Genomic DNA, 18,448 nt, shown 5'->3' on the forward strand with positions numbered 1-18,448 from the left:
AAAAACAATTAAGATGTGTCACGTACACGTACCAAATCCCAACACTGATTGAAATCATTATGTATTGCAAACACATACTAATAAAAAATGTGGTACTTCTAAATGAAAATTAGTTGGTGTCATAGTCAGTTACTCTGCAGGCTTTGGTCCTTTGGCCTGATCTGTTTTGCTGTGATGAGTGACCCTGCATGCTGGAGAGTAGAACACAACATGGCGGCTCCGTGACAGGATGCAGGGGTTCTAAAGTAAACGTATTTGTTATTGCTGCTGGAGGAAAAAAGATACTTCCTTGCATGTTCCTTTTATGGTAGTACAGGGGCAGAGAGTATCATATCTACAAATTGAAAAACAGTAGAGTAAAATTGAGAAGTACTGACATAGAGAAATATTTGCTGTTGCCCTTAGGGGCCTGGATGCTCTCAGCAAGAAAGTGAAGGTGCCTGCAGTTGACTTACCCATAGAGTCCGTGAGCCTGAGTTTGCAGGACCTCATCGGCTACTTCCATCCCCCTGATGAGCACCTGGAGCATGAGGACAAGCAGAACAGGCTGAGAGCTCTGAAGAACCGGCAGAATCTCTTCCAGGAAGAGGTGAGGCTTGGCTTACCTAATTTCTTTACTGTCATTCTTTTGGGATGGGCTGCGTGTATGTGTGTGTGTGTGTGTTGGGGGGGGGGTTGTTGGGAAAAGTCTTCTTTTGTTCCACATCTTTGACTTCTTCATTTTTGGGGGGCAGTAACAGGGACTGAATCCAGAACAATTGCACTGAATTATATCCCCAGCCCTCTTTTTATTTTGAGACAGTCTTACTAAGTTGCTAAATTGTCCAGGTTGTGTTTAAACTTGTGATCCTCCTCCCTCATCCTCCCAGAGTGCTGGGATTATGTATGTGTGAGCTATACCGAGCTCCTTTTGTGGTGTATGTGTGCACACTTGAACCCAGAAATCAGGCATGGGCAGAACCTGTCATTATTATTTCTCCATTAATGAGTATTAATTTTACAAGATTAAAAAGTACATGTACTTTGCAATTAACCTTCACCTGGGCACTTTTAAGCACTGCAGTTTGCTTCATGTTGGTTACATAAATACAGAACCTTTAAATAATACAGGCTTTTAAAAATATCAGGGCCTCTGAACTATTCAGCAGGTGCTTGGGGCCTCTGTAAAAATGCCCCAGGACCTCAGAAGCTCTTCCTTGGAGAAGGACAGAGAGGGCTGCCCCAGGAGAAGGCTGAGCCATAAGATTCCTGGACAGAATACCCCACTGTTGTTTTTTGCATTTATGTATTTGATGTTACCAACAGTTCCAGTCCTAAAAAGAGGTCTAGTGCCATTCTTCATAAGCAGAGTAAAACAAGGATCAGGGGATGTGACCAATGATCTAAACTAGTGTCCAACTATTGCCATATATTCAAGAGTATTAGGAAGAGGCTGTTAGCATTGAGGGGGCCAATCCGGGAGCTCCTGCAAAGATTTTCAATTCTTCTTGGCGTTGCATTTTTTCTGATATAAAATATCTGTGTAAAGGGTGGAAGAAAATAACTAGAGGACATTATTGAGTTCCTGTATCTCTGAATCTGTGTTTCTGTTTTCAAAGCTGTTTTCTGATACCTTTGAAACAGACGTTTCTTTTTGAAGACTTTTTTTCCTATGTACGTAAAAGAAATAATTTATCTAAGACCAAAGGGATATAAAAGAAAAGGAAATATCAATATCAACCAAAGCAACCTGGAGTAGTTCATTGGGAATTTCGAACTTTATACAGGCTAAGTTACTAGATTGTTTATATTTGGTTTATTTAACATCTGGAAGAGTAGGCTGGGAACATTTATAATATTGACTTAAATGTAACCAGCCTAATATTGAGTTAGGGATTCTTTTTCTTCTGTTTCTCTTATGAAGCAGTTTGGATGGTACCTAAAAATGTTCTGAGGTCAGTGTTTCAAGATACCTCTGAAATTTTGAGTGATTAGTCAACTCTTTATTATAATTTTTCCCTTTATTTTGGAAACCTTGATCCAGTAATAAAGTAAAAGTATAATTTCAAATGTGGGCTGCTTTGTAGAGTTTCAGAGTGAATTTTAAAAACAATTAATTTAGTAATTATATTAGTATCTGTGGAACAGGACTGGCTCTGAGACTTACTTAGCAGCAGAATGTCTTTTATGCTCAGTCCATTTACTCAAGGATTAAACTTTGTGACTGTGAGTACAATGTTCTTCCATGTCTGTTTGAGAATGGGAGTTTGGGTTTAAAATTCAGTTGGATTGTTTGAAGAACACTTCTTATGACATGCTGATGTGTATCTTCTTAAATAAACTGTTTTAATATTCATTAGGATTAATAGGCATACTTTTAGCCACATTTTAAAAATCAGTTTTCCATTTTTGGTCCGTGAGCAGAATTACTGTATTTTCATGTGATTCCTACCGCACCCCCTACCAGGGAATGATCAACCTTGTGCTGGAGTGCATCGACCGACTGCACGTGTACAGCAGTGCCGCACACTTTGCTGACGTCGCTGGACGGGAAGCAGGGGAGGCCTGGAAATCCATTCTCAATTCTCTGTATGAGTTGCTGGGTAAGAGGGAAGTTGGATTTTCAGAGCAACTGAATTAGTCCATAGCATAATAATTATAACACTTACAGAATATGCTTTCTAATTTTTAATTTATTTGTGCTAACCACAGTGATGTTTAGTGTTTATATCCTCCTATGAATAAGAAAAGCAGCCTGTGCTGCAGATTTGCCTCTGTTAGCTGAGGATTGGCCAGGGTGTCTTTTCTGTTTTTTTAATTTATTTTATTTATTTATTTATTTATTTATTTATTTATTTTGGTGAGAGGTAATTTAAGGATATGTATTAAAGTTTTCTTTCTTTCTTTGTTTCTTTCTTTTTTGGGGGGGGTTAAAGTTAGTGTCACAGGGTTTCCTTCTCCCCATAGTCCTATTATGTCAAGGGTCCATTTTTTGTTTTCTTTCCTTAGTCTTGATAAGATCTGTGCTCACCTATTTCCACCCACGTGTGGCCTCTGTTAAATGATACTTGCAGTGGTTTATGGCACATTCCTATTGGCTTCATGCAAATGTGTCTCCATTATTTTTGGCCTAAACTATTAGTATAGCTTGTTTCTTATTAAGAATTAGGAAGAGTTTAAGATTTTACACTATTTACAAGCAAGGAAGCATAATTAAACTTTCTTTATCTGCTCTCTTGCCTCTTAGCATTTGCATGTATTATCAAATATGTTTATTATTTGATTATATGAGATATGATCACAAAATATTGTATATATAAAATATATTACACTCAACACTACATTGCCATTAATATCCCTCAAATGCTGTTTTGTCTTTGAGACCAAGGTCATATATATTCATCAGAAAATATGACAAATGTTTAAAGAAAAATTTAATAGTATTATATGAAGAGACACATCATGTAGTCCTCTTCACACACACCCGCCTTGCTTTAAACACAGTTGTCAGTCTTGCTATTTTCTGAATCAGTTCTGGAAGTCCTCTTTCCTATTGTTGTGTTATGGTTACCTTGATGTTATGAATCATTTCAAAATGTTTACTTATCATATTCATTTTGGCTTTTGGGAAGAGCCAGAAGTCACCTGGTACCAGATCTAGTGAACAAAGTAGATGAGGACACAACATCATCTTTTTTTTGGCCCAATGTGCTGCAAAAATGCTCTGAATTTACTAAGACATCCAGACAACTAGGAAAAGAGCCTTGGGAAAGAGGACTTTCAGAACTTCTTTAGAAAGTGGCAAGAATAGTGGGCTACCTGCGTTTAAAGAGAGGGGAATTATTCAGGTGGGATTCATGGCAATGTGTCTTTCGTTGGAATAAAATTTTAAATGTTTATTTAAACATCTGCCATATTTTCTGATCATATCTAGTTTAACCCTGGTCTCAAAACAAGAACTACTCCTTTCTGTTTTTTGTGTCCCTGCAATTTAACTTAATGGCTGTCGTATAGTAGATACTCAGTAAATGTGTATTAATTAAATGAATGAGTCTAGTTGGGATGTAAATGTGTACCTGAATATAGAAAAGAAAGTATTTATCAGAAAAGTGAAGAGTATTCAAAAAGTGGAAAATTCTTTATAATATAATTGAACTTCATTAAAATTTAGAGTCATAATATAATTTATCAAATAAAACTCGTTGCCTATTAGAAATTTTAGTATGTTTTCATTAGATGGGCTATTACATGCATCAATAAAATTAAACACATGAAATGTGGTTCTTTTAGACAAATAGATAAGTTGTGGCTGTGTTTCCTCTGAACAAGACCAGAGGAATCTGTATTCATTATTTTATCTACAAGAAGGATTTTGTGATGCCAAAAATTCTAAAGATTTCTTTGGAAATGCAGTGGCTATCGCACTGAATTTCTGAATGTAAAAGAAACTGTTGTGTGGTAGTGTTTTCACAACCCAGTGTCACTTGGTATAATACCAGCAGAATTCCTCAGATGAGCTCTGTGCTTCTTGTCCCTGACCCATCCAGGCAAGATGGATTCTATGCAGAGGGAATGTTGCTGTAGGTAAATTGAGATAATACACAGCTCCTTACTTATCTTGTCGTGTCAGCACTTTCCATCGTTAGTTGATCCCTTTAGCAGCCCCTTTGCTCATGTATCCATAACAAATGAGCAGAGAGAGGTACAATGGCTTTTGTACACTCTTGGAAAAGCAGAGTCCACTCGTGAGCTTTACTTCTGAGCTGCTTACCTCTCAGACCTATATGTCCTGTAACTCCCCAGAATTCTTTGAGAATTCAATTTGATTATTTTTGAACCTACTGAAGTAGCATTAATATACTGTAAAAAATGCTAAGGACTTGGGTGTGAGCACTGTATCACTGTAATTCATTTCGTGGCTTATTATTAGATATGGTTGGAAATCTGATTTTAAAGTGGCATACTCATGCTTATTAAAACCAGCAGAGAAGGAGCAGGTGGTGCAGGTGGAATGACATGTCCATGAGGATGTGCTCCCTTGAAGTAACAGAGTAACCCAAAGAATGCCCCGATGGAATCGAGGCTCTGGCGACTTGAAACAGCAGAATGATCTGTGGGCTCACCTTACTGGCCCACTATCCATATGTTTAACTCAGTAACTGATTCTGTCTCCACAACTAGTTTATGTCACAGCTCTGCTGCCGTCTTGTCATTGTCTTCTCAGCCTTCTCCTCTCTTGCCTCTTCCTCTTCTTCCTCCTCTTCCTCTTCTTCCCTAGTTGACCTTGTGATCCTCCTGCACCAACACACCTACCTGCTGCTCAGCCTCCCTGTGGTCAGCTTCTGTGTGGCCCACTGGCTGCTGCTTCTAGTGCTGCGCTTTCCCCATGACGTGTGGAAAAGTGAACTCTTGAGAGCGAGCATGTGGTTTCCTAAACCTTTCCCTGTAGACCATGCCTTCCATTTCAGTCACCAATTGTGGCTGTCCCTGAACCAGTCATTCTGGGGAGTGTGGGGGAGTTTTTACCAGCACTGCCTCTAGCTGGGGTGGGGCCCATTCCTGAAACCCAGTCTGAGTGCTTAGACTGTCTGGATGTCATCCAGAGTTTGAGAGCGACAGAGGAAGCTGAGAAAGAAGCTCAGATGTCCTCCACAAATAATGGCTCGTTCACTGTACTTGTCCTATCTATTTGCTGAACCGAATTTTCACCACAGTGCTTTTACTCACTACCTACTGTCACCTGTAAACAGAGCAGACCCTCAATATGTATTGTTTGAGTTATTTAATAAATACAAGGTGGAGTTTCTTATTGGGATTTCATCATCAGTTCATGCTATAAAAAGCTAGTGAGCCTAGTCTTCAATTAGGTCCTTTTTTGGGGGAAAATACTATGCTTTCATCTGAAAAATCACCTTCTTCTTCGTCATTCAGAGTTTTTGGGCCCTGTCTCTGCCACGCCATGGAGGTGATTTTGGACCAGATTTGTGCTCAGTTTTCTTATCTGCGAAGTGGAGGAAATAAAATGCTTATATTTTGAGGATTATTGTGCCAGTTTTATGACAACACAAGCCACTTAAAAATACCAGACATATAGCTAGTGACACCTACTATGATAAATATCATCTGTGAAGTCACAATGGTTCCCCTCCCATGATTTTTGACTAATTTGGTAATGAAGTTAAAATAGTTAGCATACTATTTTTCTTTTCCTGATCGTTATTCCAGTTTCTTTTAGATATTACTATAATCACCCATCTTCTTGTTAACATAGTAAAGGTTTCTTCTCTACTTTCTGCTTCATTTTTGATTTTGTTTTCAATTGTTTTAGAAAAAATAAAACTTCTCTTACCCTATTCCATAGAACAAGGGAAATTCTGGAGCATGGTTTATTTGTTTGATTTGTTTATTGTATACAATGGCTTTTGGTTTCTTCCACAGAAGAAAGAAAAATAAAAATTTCCATATAATTTTCTCCACATTAAAAACATTCTACTCTATGCATATTCTCCCCATTCTGTAAACACATTGTCTCCATCTCACACATCTATATCCTCAGCATCTGGTGGACAGCTCCGATTCACTACAGCCAGTTTTCCATATCTGTGTGTTTCACATCCATAGATTTAAGTAATCAAAGATAAAAAACCTGGAAATAACTGCATGTATAACACATAGACTTTCTCCTTTGCATTAGTCCCTAAACAGTACAGTTTAACAACCATTTGTGTAGTATTTGTAGCCATTATACTAGTGTTTGTACAGTTTAACAGCCATTTATATAGTGTTTGCATTGAATTAGGTTGTATAAGTGATCTAGAGATACTTGGGAATGTGTGTAGGTTCTATGCACTAGCTAAACCATTTTATATAAAGGTCATTGGGATCTAAGGATTTTGTATCTCCTGTGTTATAGTTTATATCTAGATGACCTTCTAAAGTTTCATGAGATCATAGGTGGGGCTTTGGGAAGTGACGATCCTGGGGGCATGAAACTCAGCAGTAGATTAGTCCACAGATGAGCGTATAGTGAATGTGATGTTGGGAGGTGAAGCCTAGGCAGAGGAAACGGGTCCCTGGGACTGTGGCCTAGAAGGGTCCCTCCTCCCTCCGTTGTTCTCTCTGCTTCCTGCTGCTGTGCCATAAGCAAGTCTCTTTTGCCACACTGCCATGCCAACCATGCCTTGGAGCAGCCAACAAGGAACAGAAACCTTTACAATCTGTAGGCCAAAATAAACCTTGCCTTTTTAAATTTGTGACTGTCAGGTATTATGTTTCAGTGACAAGAATGTGGGAAGCATGTACTTCAGACCTCAGTGATGTTCAGATACTCTGAGCTTTGATTATAGTCTCCTCCTCCAATGCTTTTTTTCCTCCGAGCTTAATCCCAACCCCAAGGAGTCTGTGCACACTTCCTCATGAATGTCCATGGCTTCTAACAACTGAGTGTAGTTTTCATGATGCCATAGCCCTCGGCCTGGTGTTTACCATTCTCTCCATCCCTGACCTCACTCGTTCTGCCTCCAGTTGCTCTGTGTTATTTCCTTCTAGTGTTTTCCTCCAACTTCCTGAAATGTCTAGAATTAATTAATAGTGGAGAGATTTGAATATTTCTTTAAATATGTGAAAAGTTTATGTAATATTTAGATGACAAGTTTATAAAATATTTTAAAATTATTTACATATCATTTGATTAGGAACAGCTTTGATGGTGCCGTTACTTAATATTGATGTAATGAGAATCTCTCAAAACTCACGCCTTTAGGACATTTACAGTATAATCACCTTTTTCAGGTTAATTATATTTGCTGTAAAGAGCATCTTGGTGGACCCTATCTCCTGATCTACTCTGCCTGTGTTTCTCTCTCTCTCTTTTTTTTAGTGTATCAAGGCCATCTATATTAGAGATTATAGCCAACCTTCTCTGCCTCATTTCTGTTACGCTCTTTTTCTGCCATTAGTTGTCTGCTTTTTTCCTTCATTCCACTTTCTGCTCCATTCATTGAGGCCTCTCTGCCACTGTTCATGGAATCCTGGTTCTTTTCTCTCTCTCTAGAATGTCTTTCAGTATTCTCTGTAGAGTTGGATTTGTGATTGCGAATTCCCCCAGTTCCTCTTTGTTTGGAAGCATTTTGTTTCTTCATTAATTTCTAGAGACAGTTTTTCAGGGTACATCAATCTGGGCTGGAGGTTATTTTCTTTCAGGGCTTGGAATACTTCACTCCAAGCTCTTCTTGATTTGATGGTCTGTGTCAAGAAGTCTGCCATGATTTTGATGAGTTTTCCTTTATAGGTGATCTGTTTCTTTTCTCTGATGGCTTTTAATAGTTTGTTCTTATATTGTATTTCTGGGATCTTGATTATTACATGCCACGATGTAAATGTGTTTTGGTTGTAGGTGGCTGCAGTTCAGTATTCTTCATACATCTGAATATCATTTCCTTTTCCTATGCTTGGGAAGTTTTCCTTAATTATTTCTGTGAAGAGCCTTGTAGTTCCTTTTTTTGCGCCCTGCTTCTTCATTTGCATTCTTTATTCTTTTTTTTTTTTTTTTGTCTTTTTCCTTTTTATTGGTACCAGGGATCGAACTCATGACTGCCTGCTTGCAAGGCAGGCGCTTATGCTGTTGAGCTAAATCCCCAGCCCCACGCATTCTTTATTCTTAAATTATAGATCCACTTGTCATCTTCTAGCCTTTGTATTGTTACTGCCAGTTTCCTTGTTATTTTTAAGAAATTTTTCCTTTCATGATCACACATTGCAAACCTGTCTTCCAGTTTGGATAATCTATTCTTAGTTTCTTTCAAGCAGTTTTTCCAGCTTTCAATGGAGTTTTTATTTCCTGGTAATCTCTCTGAACCTGCTTCATGTATTGTATGTTTTCTTTATATTCTTCATCAAACATTTCTCTCCTTTTTTTGTTTTCCTCCATTCTTCCATCTGTGTCTTCTTGAGAGGTATTTAGCATTTCTTATATTAATCTAATTATATCTTGCTTTCCTTCGTTAAGTATTTCATTTTTGAAATTGTCTATGAGGTCCTGAAGATGTCTCCTCTTTATGTCCACTGATGCCTTGTATGATATTGCATGTTTGTCATCCTCAATCTCTTTTGTATTTACCTCTCCTGGATCAATGTTCTCAGGGTTAGGGGCTGGGGACTTTTTCTTGTTGCTTTCTCTTCTCATGTTTTTTGTTTCTTCCATACAGGTATATAGAGGAGGTCCCAGTTCCTTTCCTTGTGATTACAGTTCTTCTGAAGTGCACTGGATAGGTAATCCTGCATACTCCAGTGTGTTGTTGAGGTGCAAACAGGGGTGACGTATGCTGGTTCCTTCCCTCCAGGTCAGTCAACCTGCTGAGGCCTTCACTGCGTTAGTGTGCACTGTGCTTCGGGAATTGGTTTGAGACAACTTTTTTGGTCTCAGCCAGGGGCATGACCCAGGCCAAGCATACCCCACCAATCCCATCTGGGAAGGGAACTACTGACTGAAGTCACTGCTGTTCCTTGTTCTTGCTAATCCTGCCGGATTCCAAAATGTTGTCGCATTGGTGCCCCTTTCCTGTGGAAGGGTTTTATTCCTGGCATTCACTGCAGGTCAATGCAGATCCCTTGCCTTCTCTGTTCTTCATTGGGCTCACTGACCTCTGACTTCAGTGTGACTGCAGCTCCAGCGGGTTGAAGCCGGAATTTAGGTGCGCAAGAGCATGGAATCTTAGCTGCCTCAATAGTAGCCCTGGGACTGCATGTTTGACTGGTTCTTTTTGCTTTAGTTTCTTCCTGGGTCGAGAGGATCCATCTTCTTCTGTCTGGGACTCTCCATAATGTGTGATTTCAGCATCTGAGTTGTCTGTCTCGGGAGCCTCTGTATTCTGCTCTTATCTTTCTACCATCTTTATCCTTAGTGTCAGTTTTTCCAAACATCTTAGTTTGTTGCACAGTGTCCTGATGGGAACATCTTTTATAAGAGATACTGTCAGGATGGGGAGGCAAGAAATTGATATCTGATGGATCTCAGTGTCAATAGAAGCTCTTATTCTGTTTGGGTCATTATTAATAAAATATTGTAAGGTGGTTAGGAAATGTGTCCTGGCGATATTTTTGAATGTATTTAAAAGGCTAGCCACTGTGAAATTGTGCATAAATAGCATAAAATTGAAAACAATCATTTGATCAATAGTGAATTTGTTATAAAATTATAGTATGACATAATTGTATAGTGTAATACTGTGTTATTGAAAATTGAGATAAGTCTGTCATTTGGAAAATTATATGAAATAGACTAATATGTTGCTTCTTTTACTGTGGCAACTTGTGGTATGCATTGTAGAAAAGAAAAACATTCAAGCCTTACTATACACAGATTAAGATTTCAATTGCATAAAATTAAAAATGGGTCAAAAGGTTATGTTCTTACACATTTCTGAAAGAAAGCACATAAATATGACAGATGACTTCCTCAGAATGGGTGTTATGTTTTAGTTTTCATTTTCTCCACATTCTGTCACATATTTATTCTTAACCTTTTTGCATGCTTTGCTTTTATAATGCAAAAGTTAAAAATATATGACTGTGCTAGGTAACTGATAAGATAAAAATATACTTATTAATTACAGTTGAGTAAAATATTAAAACATTTTATATAATAGTATATAATACATAGTATATAATTTACAACATTATATATGCTACATAGTAAGATAAGTGATGTTCCTTTCTTTAATAACATGTATAAGGTTATACATAATGTATATTATATATATTATATACATATATACATAATGTCAGTAAGGATACTGCTTTCTGTTATATACAGAGCAATTTTAATGTGGCAGAAGGAAGTGTTTCAGTTAGAATTATGAGAGACTTTGTTTTTAAATGTTCCTTTGATTTTTCTTTTGGTTTTATTGTAGTGAACATTGATTTTACAACCAGAAAAAAAACTATATGTTGAATTTTGATATGCAAAAGATTTAACCAGTTTTTTGCTACTGATAGTTTTAATTGCCTTTAGGATAATCCTAAGATACCTGTGCATGTTTATAGTTCATTATGTCTGGAACAGTCTCAGTCTTCATCTGCAATTGGCATTAAATAAGATATGCCATTGTCCTATATCATGCTGTCCTTTACTAGCTATCAGAAGGTCTGGTTCAAATATCATCTCTGAATTCATGAAGCCTCCTCTTTCTAGACAGTAGATTTCCTCCTGGGGTTATGTGTGACATAACCCTTTTCTTTTTTCTATGGCTGTTTTGAATGGAGAAAAAAAAGAAAGTGAGAGTGATAATCTGTAACAATTTAGTGTTTGACATTCCATAGATTTAATACATGTTTTAGATAGCAAATGAAAAGGTAGGTTAATGAACTGCCATCTGGAACACCTCAGAATGTTCTAGACGTCGATGCTTATAGTTTGTAAAACATTGCTGTGGTGCCCTTTCATACATCTTTTCTGATATCCACATCATTAATCTATAAGATGCTGGCAAGTCAGCATGGCTCCAAAAGATGTCTGAGAAATGGCTCTTTGGCAATCTCTTTATGAATGCTACTGACTAAAAATTCAAAGTATGAAACAGAAGAGATGGCTGTTTTTTAGTATAATGGAAACACCAGTTTACAAATTCTTGAAGGCTTGTAGAGAATACAGCAATTAGGGATTTCTGTACATCCAAACTATTTTCCTAGTGTCCCAGTAACTGAAGTCTTTCTAAATACCATAAACTATTGAGGAAAGCTTGGCATGGGAAGTAAACAAAGATCCTGGGCTTCCAGCGCACTCATGCAGGTATTCTTATATTTGTGCAACAAGGTAGTTTGTCCTGTGCTCTGAGAAATCTTTGGAAGGCACCACATTTTTAAACAAGATCCACTGCTTTCTTCTTCTGTTTTGTAATGTGCTCATCTCTATGAAATGATGTGTCAGTCATTACCATGTTTTTAGTAAAACCTTATTTTGTAATCACTTTTGAGATTTTATCAATTTTGTTTATTTATTTTAGATTTTTCTTGGAAGACTTTATTTGCTAGGAAATGAATGCTGTCCAACTACACCTCAGTTTTGAAGGTAATAGTCATTAAAAAAATGTGGACTGGTCGTTTCTTCAGGGGCAGATAATCCATCTGAGCTATAGAAAAGGTCAGTGTGTTTGAAGAATTTCTGTTTCCTACATCTTCCATCATCACCACGTCACCACACAAGTGCTGCTCATTCTTGTTCATCTGATGACTTTTTCCATTTTGTCACTGAGAGTTCAGCCAGCAAAACTTTTCCCTCTAAATTTTTCTCACCCAGTTCTTCACCATGTTCTTCTAGGTATAGTGTATTATTACAGACCTTTCAACTTTCATTATTTTTGTAGTGTATCAGATCTATAAGATATGCTGGAGAATGTGCTTCCTTGACTGTGACATCTCTTGTGGCTTGGTGGAAGACCATCTGGTAGGGCACAAAATTATCTGACAAACAAATTCATCATCTTCCTATTAGTATTTAGCAGTTCAACAGGGGCAAGGATTATTTCAGATTAAGAAAATACAGGTGCACGAGAGTCTCACATAGATACAGTTTTAATACTTATAACCACTTCTAAATTACGATCATTTCCTGTAGGTCTGACTTTAGTTTATCCTTGACGTATGGAACCAACTTGTAATCCTTCAGAACCAGTTTCCAGAGCAAGTCTGGAATGGTCAGATATGTTAGTTCCCAAACATTTCCTCACAAACTCCTCCTCTTCATCATTAGAGATCTGGGTGACAAGGTCTCCACGATAATCAGTAAACAGATTTTTAGTTGATCCATCATCCTGGGAAGTATTTCTGATCATTTTCATCAGCAGTGGATTTTTGAACTTCAGAACCCTTTTCATGAGAATCTTTGCCCATTATGTCTACATGCCTCTTATTAGCTGCAAGATTAATGTGGACAGAAATGAGGTCTAAATCAATTCATTCATCTGAATATTCAAAAAGTATATCGTTACTGTGATATAGAGTCTGTGTCTACCAACATTGATTTAAAGCAATTATCTATGTTAATGTGGTAAAATGCACATATTACTATTTGTAGTTTTCATTGCCTAAGAGTGAAGTCTGAACTCGTATCATTTTGTACCTCAGTCCTGTGTGAAAAGACAGCTGGAGAATGGTATTCAGAAAATTTTCATACTTATATGGTATCATTTTTACAGCTTTTTAATGATACCCATTTCTTCCATATCATTTTTAGTGTCATAAAAATGATATGGCAGAAAAAATGCTCAGTTTCTTTAAAAATGTTTCAACTATAATAGCTCAAAATTGTCCTGATCAAGATCATTCACCAACGTATGAACTGTATCCTTCTTTAACATCTTTATTTCTATATGAATATCCTCATCTAGATTCAGAAGCAAATAAAAAACAACATTCAATAATTTTTCTTGTTTTACCACATACGTGCTTTTCACAGTACTTGCTGGAGCATGGAGAGTAGTTTCATTTAATCATAATTATACAAGATAGAAGATTTCTGGAAAACTGCAATATCAAAGTGAAGCCTTAAGCCTTTTCAAGAATATCTTCATACAATAATGCAGTGTATTCATCCATGTCATCAATGCTTACAACATTATCAATCTATGTTCTGTCAAAAGGAGGCATATCTTTAGGTTTGTTTGATTTTTCCTTTCCTGGCAATGAATCATGAGTGATTCTACTGATAGTACAACAGCTGTTGTACTTAGTTTAGTTTTGAGGGATGAATATGTTTATATTCTTCAACCACCTCTGTACCAGGGAAATTACATCTGTGTTGGAATTGTTGCCCTTCAGACAAGTAAGTTTTGGCATTCTTTTTGTTATTTCAGCATGGGATTGCCCATTTCTCCTAAGAGTGGTAGCCTCCACTTCATATTGATGAATAGGTGCTTTTTCCAATGAATATACATCAGTATTGCTTCCTTTAACTTTCCTTCTGAAGTATCTGATGCCCTGTATTTCCATGGTGACAGCAGTTGAGAGACCAGTGGCCTACTTTGGGGTTATGGGTCAAGCACCCTCACCCAAAGGAATAACACTTTGTGAGGCATGAGGCAGGCACAGACATGATAAGGCTATTCTCACAACCATTTCCCCAGCTGCCACACAGGTTGCCATGGGACCCCTTCTTGGCCCTTCTTAAGGTGCCTGCACAAGTGCCTTTGCTTCTTTTTTAAGCCATTTAGACACCACCAGGATCTTCCACTTGTTCTCCTTTCTAGAAAGGTAGTTCCAACAATATGAGAAAATGTCAGTAGGTGAGCAGAGACCCTGAGATCCAGAGGCTTGGCTTCAGCCTTGCCTGTGCTGTTGTGAACTGTAGTGACCTGGCCAGACTGACCCTCTATCCGAGTCCCTTATGCTTCCCAAGAAAGGTGCTCCTGCTCAGGGAAGGAGTGACAGATAGGGACTGCACAGTTGTTACTTGGTTACATGATTGTGTATCCACTGGCTCTGGCCAGAATATCAAAGATGACTTCCATGGGGGTCTGGAAGTGGCCTCAGCTGCAGGTACAGTGTCCCGAATGGCAGGGACAGTGAGACAGCATCTTCAACAGTGGGAATGCTGCCTCCAGGTGCAGGGCCATGGACTCAATCTTTTTAAGAGAGTCAACAGCACTATTTCCCTAAATTCTTCAGGTCTTATTTTTATTGGTTTTCCAAGAATTAGAGATGTGGAGTTATTAACCTGAAAGTTCTAAAAACTGTTTGTGGATTCCAGATCTATTGGCCCCTGTTGTGTGCACTGCCCAGAGCCTGTTCACCTAGTACTTGCATGCTTTGAACGTGAGCTTCTTGCAGGAATATTGTTTGACTTGTGCTCTATAGTCACCACCTAGAACAGTGACTTGATGTATAGTGAATGATTAATGGTGGCTGAATAAAAGGATAAAGGAAAAGTGGCTTCTTGGAAGACTTTTAAGTCTCAGTCCACCTGTAATTGTCTGATTCTGTATTTCAAGAAATTGTGAATTTCAGATTTTCCATTCTGAAGTATGATGACATGAGAATATCATGGGATACTGCAGATACTCTTTGCCCTCTAACAGGGTTTGCAGTGAGCTTTCCAGTTGTTGGGACAAAATATCTAATAACCATAGTATAAAGGAGAAAATGGGAGAAAAACAGCTCAGATGCTGGAATATTGCATCCTAGAGAAGACCAGATGAAGGAAATGGATCCTCTCAACCCAGGAAGAAACTAATTTAAAAACAAAACAAAAGAAAAATGTGTACAGAAGGCTGTAGCCAGATGCACTCTCACCAGAGCCAGCCCCACTGTGTGCAAAATGCCATTGGAATCCGAAGATGCACAGTCATGGTGAAGTTGGGGATTGGCAAGCCCAAGAGCCTTGGTGGGAGGATGAATTCGCAGAAGGGAGCAGCAGACTGGAGAACTGCATCGGCTTGCAGTGAGTGTGTGGGAACTCAATCCTTCCACAGGAATGGGTGATAGGCTGGCAACAGTTTGGAGTCAGGCAGGATAAGCCCAGAACCAGAATTGCAGCTAGCTTCATTCAGCCATGTGTAATGCAGAGCAGATTGTTGAGAACTGCTTGGACTGAGGCCCGCCCCTGTGGGCGATCCATTCTCCAAGACTGAGGTCTCCCTGAAGCTATCCCTAACCGCCGCTGACCATGTGGCACACACTAACTTGGTGAAGACTCCCAGTGGTTAACCAGCTCAGAAGGGAGGGGCTAGTCTGCCTTGCCCCTGCTTGTACTCCAGTGGTCACCAGCAGACTAGAGAGGGCAGCAATCCCTGGCCAGCATGCTTCAGAGTAATTGTAACCAACACAGGAAGGGCTGGAGACCCCCTCTATCCATTTGTCAAGAAGAAACCAGAAACATGACAAGAGGAAGAAACTAAAGAAGTCTCCAGCCTTCATCCCAGGAGAGGTAAACACAGAAGAGATCAGGGTTGTATACCTACAGGTTCTGAAGAAACAGCATCTGACATAAAGAAATATCTTTGTGAAATTATAAAAGAACTTAAAACAGAAATACTAATACAAGTAAAAGAAGATATAAGAAAATAATAAAAGAAATTCTAAGCACCTCTCAAGATGACACAAATGGAAAAATGGAGGAGTACAGAAAAAGGAGGGAAACCTTTGATGAAGATTATAAAAAAATCTAGAATACATGAAACACATTCAAAGAGATTACCAGGAAATTAAAAACTCCATTGAAATCTGGCAAAACCACTTGAAAGAAACTAAAGATAGACTATTAGACCTTGAAGACAGGTTTGCAATGTGTGATTGCAAAAGGAAAAACCTCTTCAAAATAACAAGGAACCAGGAAGTAACAGTACAAAGGCTAGAAGATGACAAGAGGATCTATAACTTAAGAATAAAAAAATGTGAGTGGAGAAGCAGGGTAAACACAAATGAAAAACGAAGGCTATTTACAGAAATAATTACACAAAACTTCCCTAGCATAGGAAAGGGAAATGATATTCAGATATATAAGGCATACAGAACTCTAGCCAGCTATAACCAGAATAGATCTACACCCAGACATATAATAATCAAGATCCCAGAAATTCAACACAAGAACAGAATATTAAAAACTGTCAAAGAAAAGAAATAGATCATCTCTAAAGGAAATCCCATCTGAATCATGATAGACTTCTCAACACAAACCATCAAATCAGTGAAGTATTCCAAACCCTTAAAGAAAATAACCTCCAACCCAGATTGATGGATCCTGAAAAACTCTCTCTCAAAATTCATGTAAATGTACTTATTCCATAGAAGATGAAATATTTGTTCATTTCCTTATTCTGAAAAATGACATATCTTCTAAGTTTCATGCACTGTGTAAAAGTATAATAAGGTAGACTATTAGATACAAAAGAATATAAGGAAAGATTTATAAACCACTGTGTTATGCTCATTTTATGCAAGCTCATATTCATGGTATCAACCACAGTACTTGATACATTTATGTCAGTGTTTTTAAAATAAAAGGAAAAAATGGTAAAAGGATAATGAAACATCTTAATTTAGTCTTTGGGGCAATTAGGTAGTATTTACTGCTTTTAGATATTGTACGCTTGCACTGCATTTGGGACAAGACATTTATCTTAGGTTTTGTAACTTGAGGCAGTCTGGAGATTAAAGGAGCCACTGCACTGTGGAGATGATAGTAGTCCTCTGAGATTGTGACAGTGATTGGTGCTGGCAGTAATGATGTTATTGTTCACTTGTCTTCTTGAAGAGCAAGCAATTTTATTGTATTACTCTATTTTAAAAGTAATATATCTTTAATATAAAAAGTTAGATAATCAAAGAAAAAAGATAGAAACTTAAATGTAACCTCCAATTTAATGCATAATCTTTTAGAGTTTTCCTTTTAATGTATCTCACATTATATACATGCAAAATGATACCATGTGTGTATGTGCATGTGTGCATGGTACACACATTTGTGTACTCCTAGGCCTTCAGCTGTGTCCTTTTTCCCTCAATGATTTGGTTATCAGTCCAAATTTTAGTCTCATGGACTGAGTCTAAAGCTTTCCTTTGGAAGTTTAAACCTTTGGGATTTATTTGATTATCTTCTCACTTTTATACTTCTCCATTATTATCTTTTGATGCTCTAAATCTAAATAATAATTTAATTCTGGAAATAGCCCCTTCACAGATTTCATACTTTATTCTTATTGAGTGCTGAGAATTGAACACAGGGCCTTTCCCCTGTGCTACATCCCCAATCTTGTGTTTTGTCAGTTTTGAGACAAGGTCTTGCTAAAATGCCCAGGCTGAGCTCAAATTTGCAATCCTCTTACCTCAGCCCCTCTGAGCACTTGCCATTTTTAAAAGAAATCTATTGCAGACTTAAGGTATCACCCAAGGAGAGCAGTTCTACCCACTTCATTCCTCTTCATGTTCTCCATTTATACCCCAGGCTCCTATCAAAACAGGTCGCCCACAATGTTATTCTCATTCCCTAACAAATAGTCTAAAAATCATATTTTTGCTGTTACTCAATAAATTATATATATATATATATATATATATATATACACACACACACATACATATATATATCATCCTATGTTCTTTTATGGCATATTTTTTACTTTTTAAAAAAATTTTATTTAAGGAGAAAAAGAAAAAAAGCAGAAAAAGGGTACAAGTTATACAGAATTTCAGAAAAAATAAACAGTAGGAAATCACTAGTTAATGGATTACATATTGTCATCTTAGAAATATTTGTTCAAGTTACAAAATTAAAGCTTATATAGTGGACATTCAAACAGTGAGACCAAACAGTTCTGTTCAATGATCCAATAAAACTCAGTAATATCATTGTCCATCTTATACACTTAAATATACATGCAGTTATATTGTTTAGAGCACTTTCTTTTTCTCTCTTTTGTAAAATAACTATTACATATTTTGGGTTTTATTGCTCCCACAGTTCTTATTACTTTTTTTG

At 37.5% G+C, this 18,448-nt stretch overlaps 1 protein-coding gene and 1 pseudogene across 6 annotated transcripts in view; one reads left to right on the plus strand and one right to left on the minus strand.

The window, feature by feature from the left end:
• The window catches only part of Ryr2 (ryanodine receptor 2), a 659,796-nt gene that overhangs the window by 360,559 nt on the left and 280,789 nt on the right, over window positions 1–18,448 (plus strand). For all 6 annotated transcript variants that reach the window (XM_063260102.1, XM_063260104.1, XM_063260105.1 and 3 more), the window contains 2 exons: window positions 406–589; window positions 2,447–2,582. In XM_063260102.1, the coding sequence (XP_063116172.1) occupies window positions 406–589; window positions 2,447–2,582 (320 nt within the window). The remainder of the gene's footprint in view (window positions 1–405; window positions 590–2,446; window positions 2,583–18,448) is intronic.
• On the minus strand, window positions 11,999–13,965 carry LOC106028430 (kinesin-associated protein 3-like; annotated as a pseudogene).

Source organism: Cavia porcellus, unplaced genomic scaffold (genome assembly GCF_034190915.1).
Source record: "Cavia porcellus strain 051 isolate PalLab524CR breed Dunkin Hartley unplaced genomic scaffold, mCavPor4.1 scaffold_13, whole genome shotgun sequence".
NCBI lineage: Eukaryota > Metazoa > Chordata > Mammalia > Rodentia > Caviidae > Cavia > Cavia porcellus.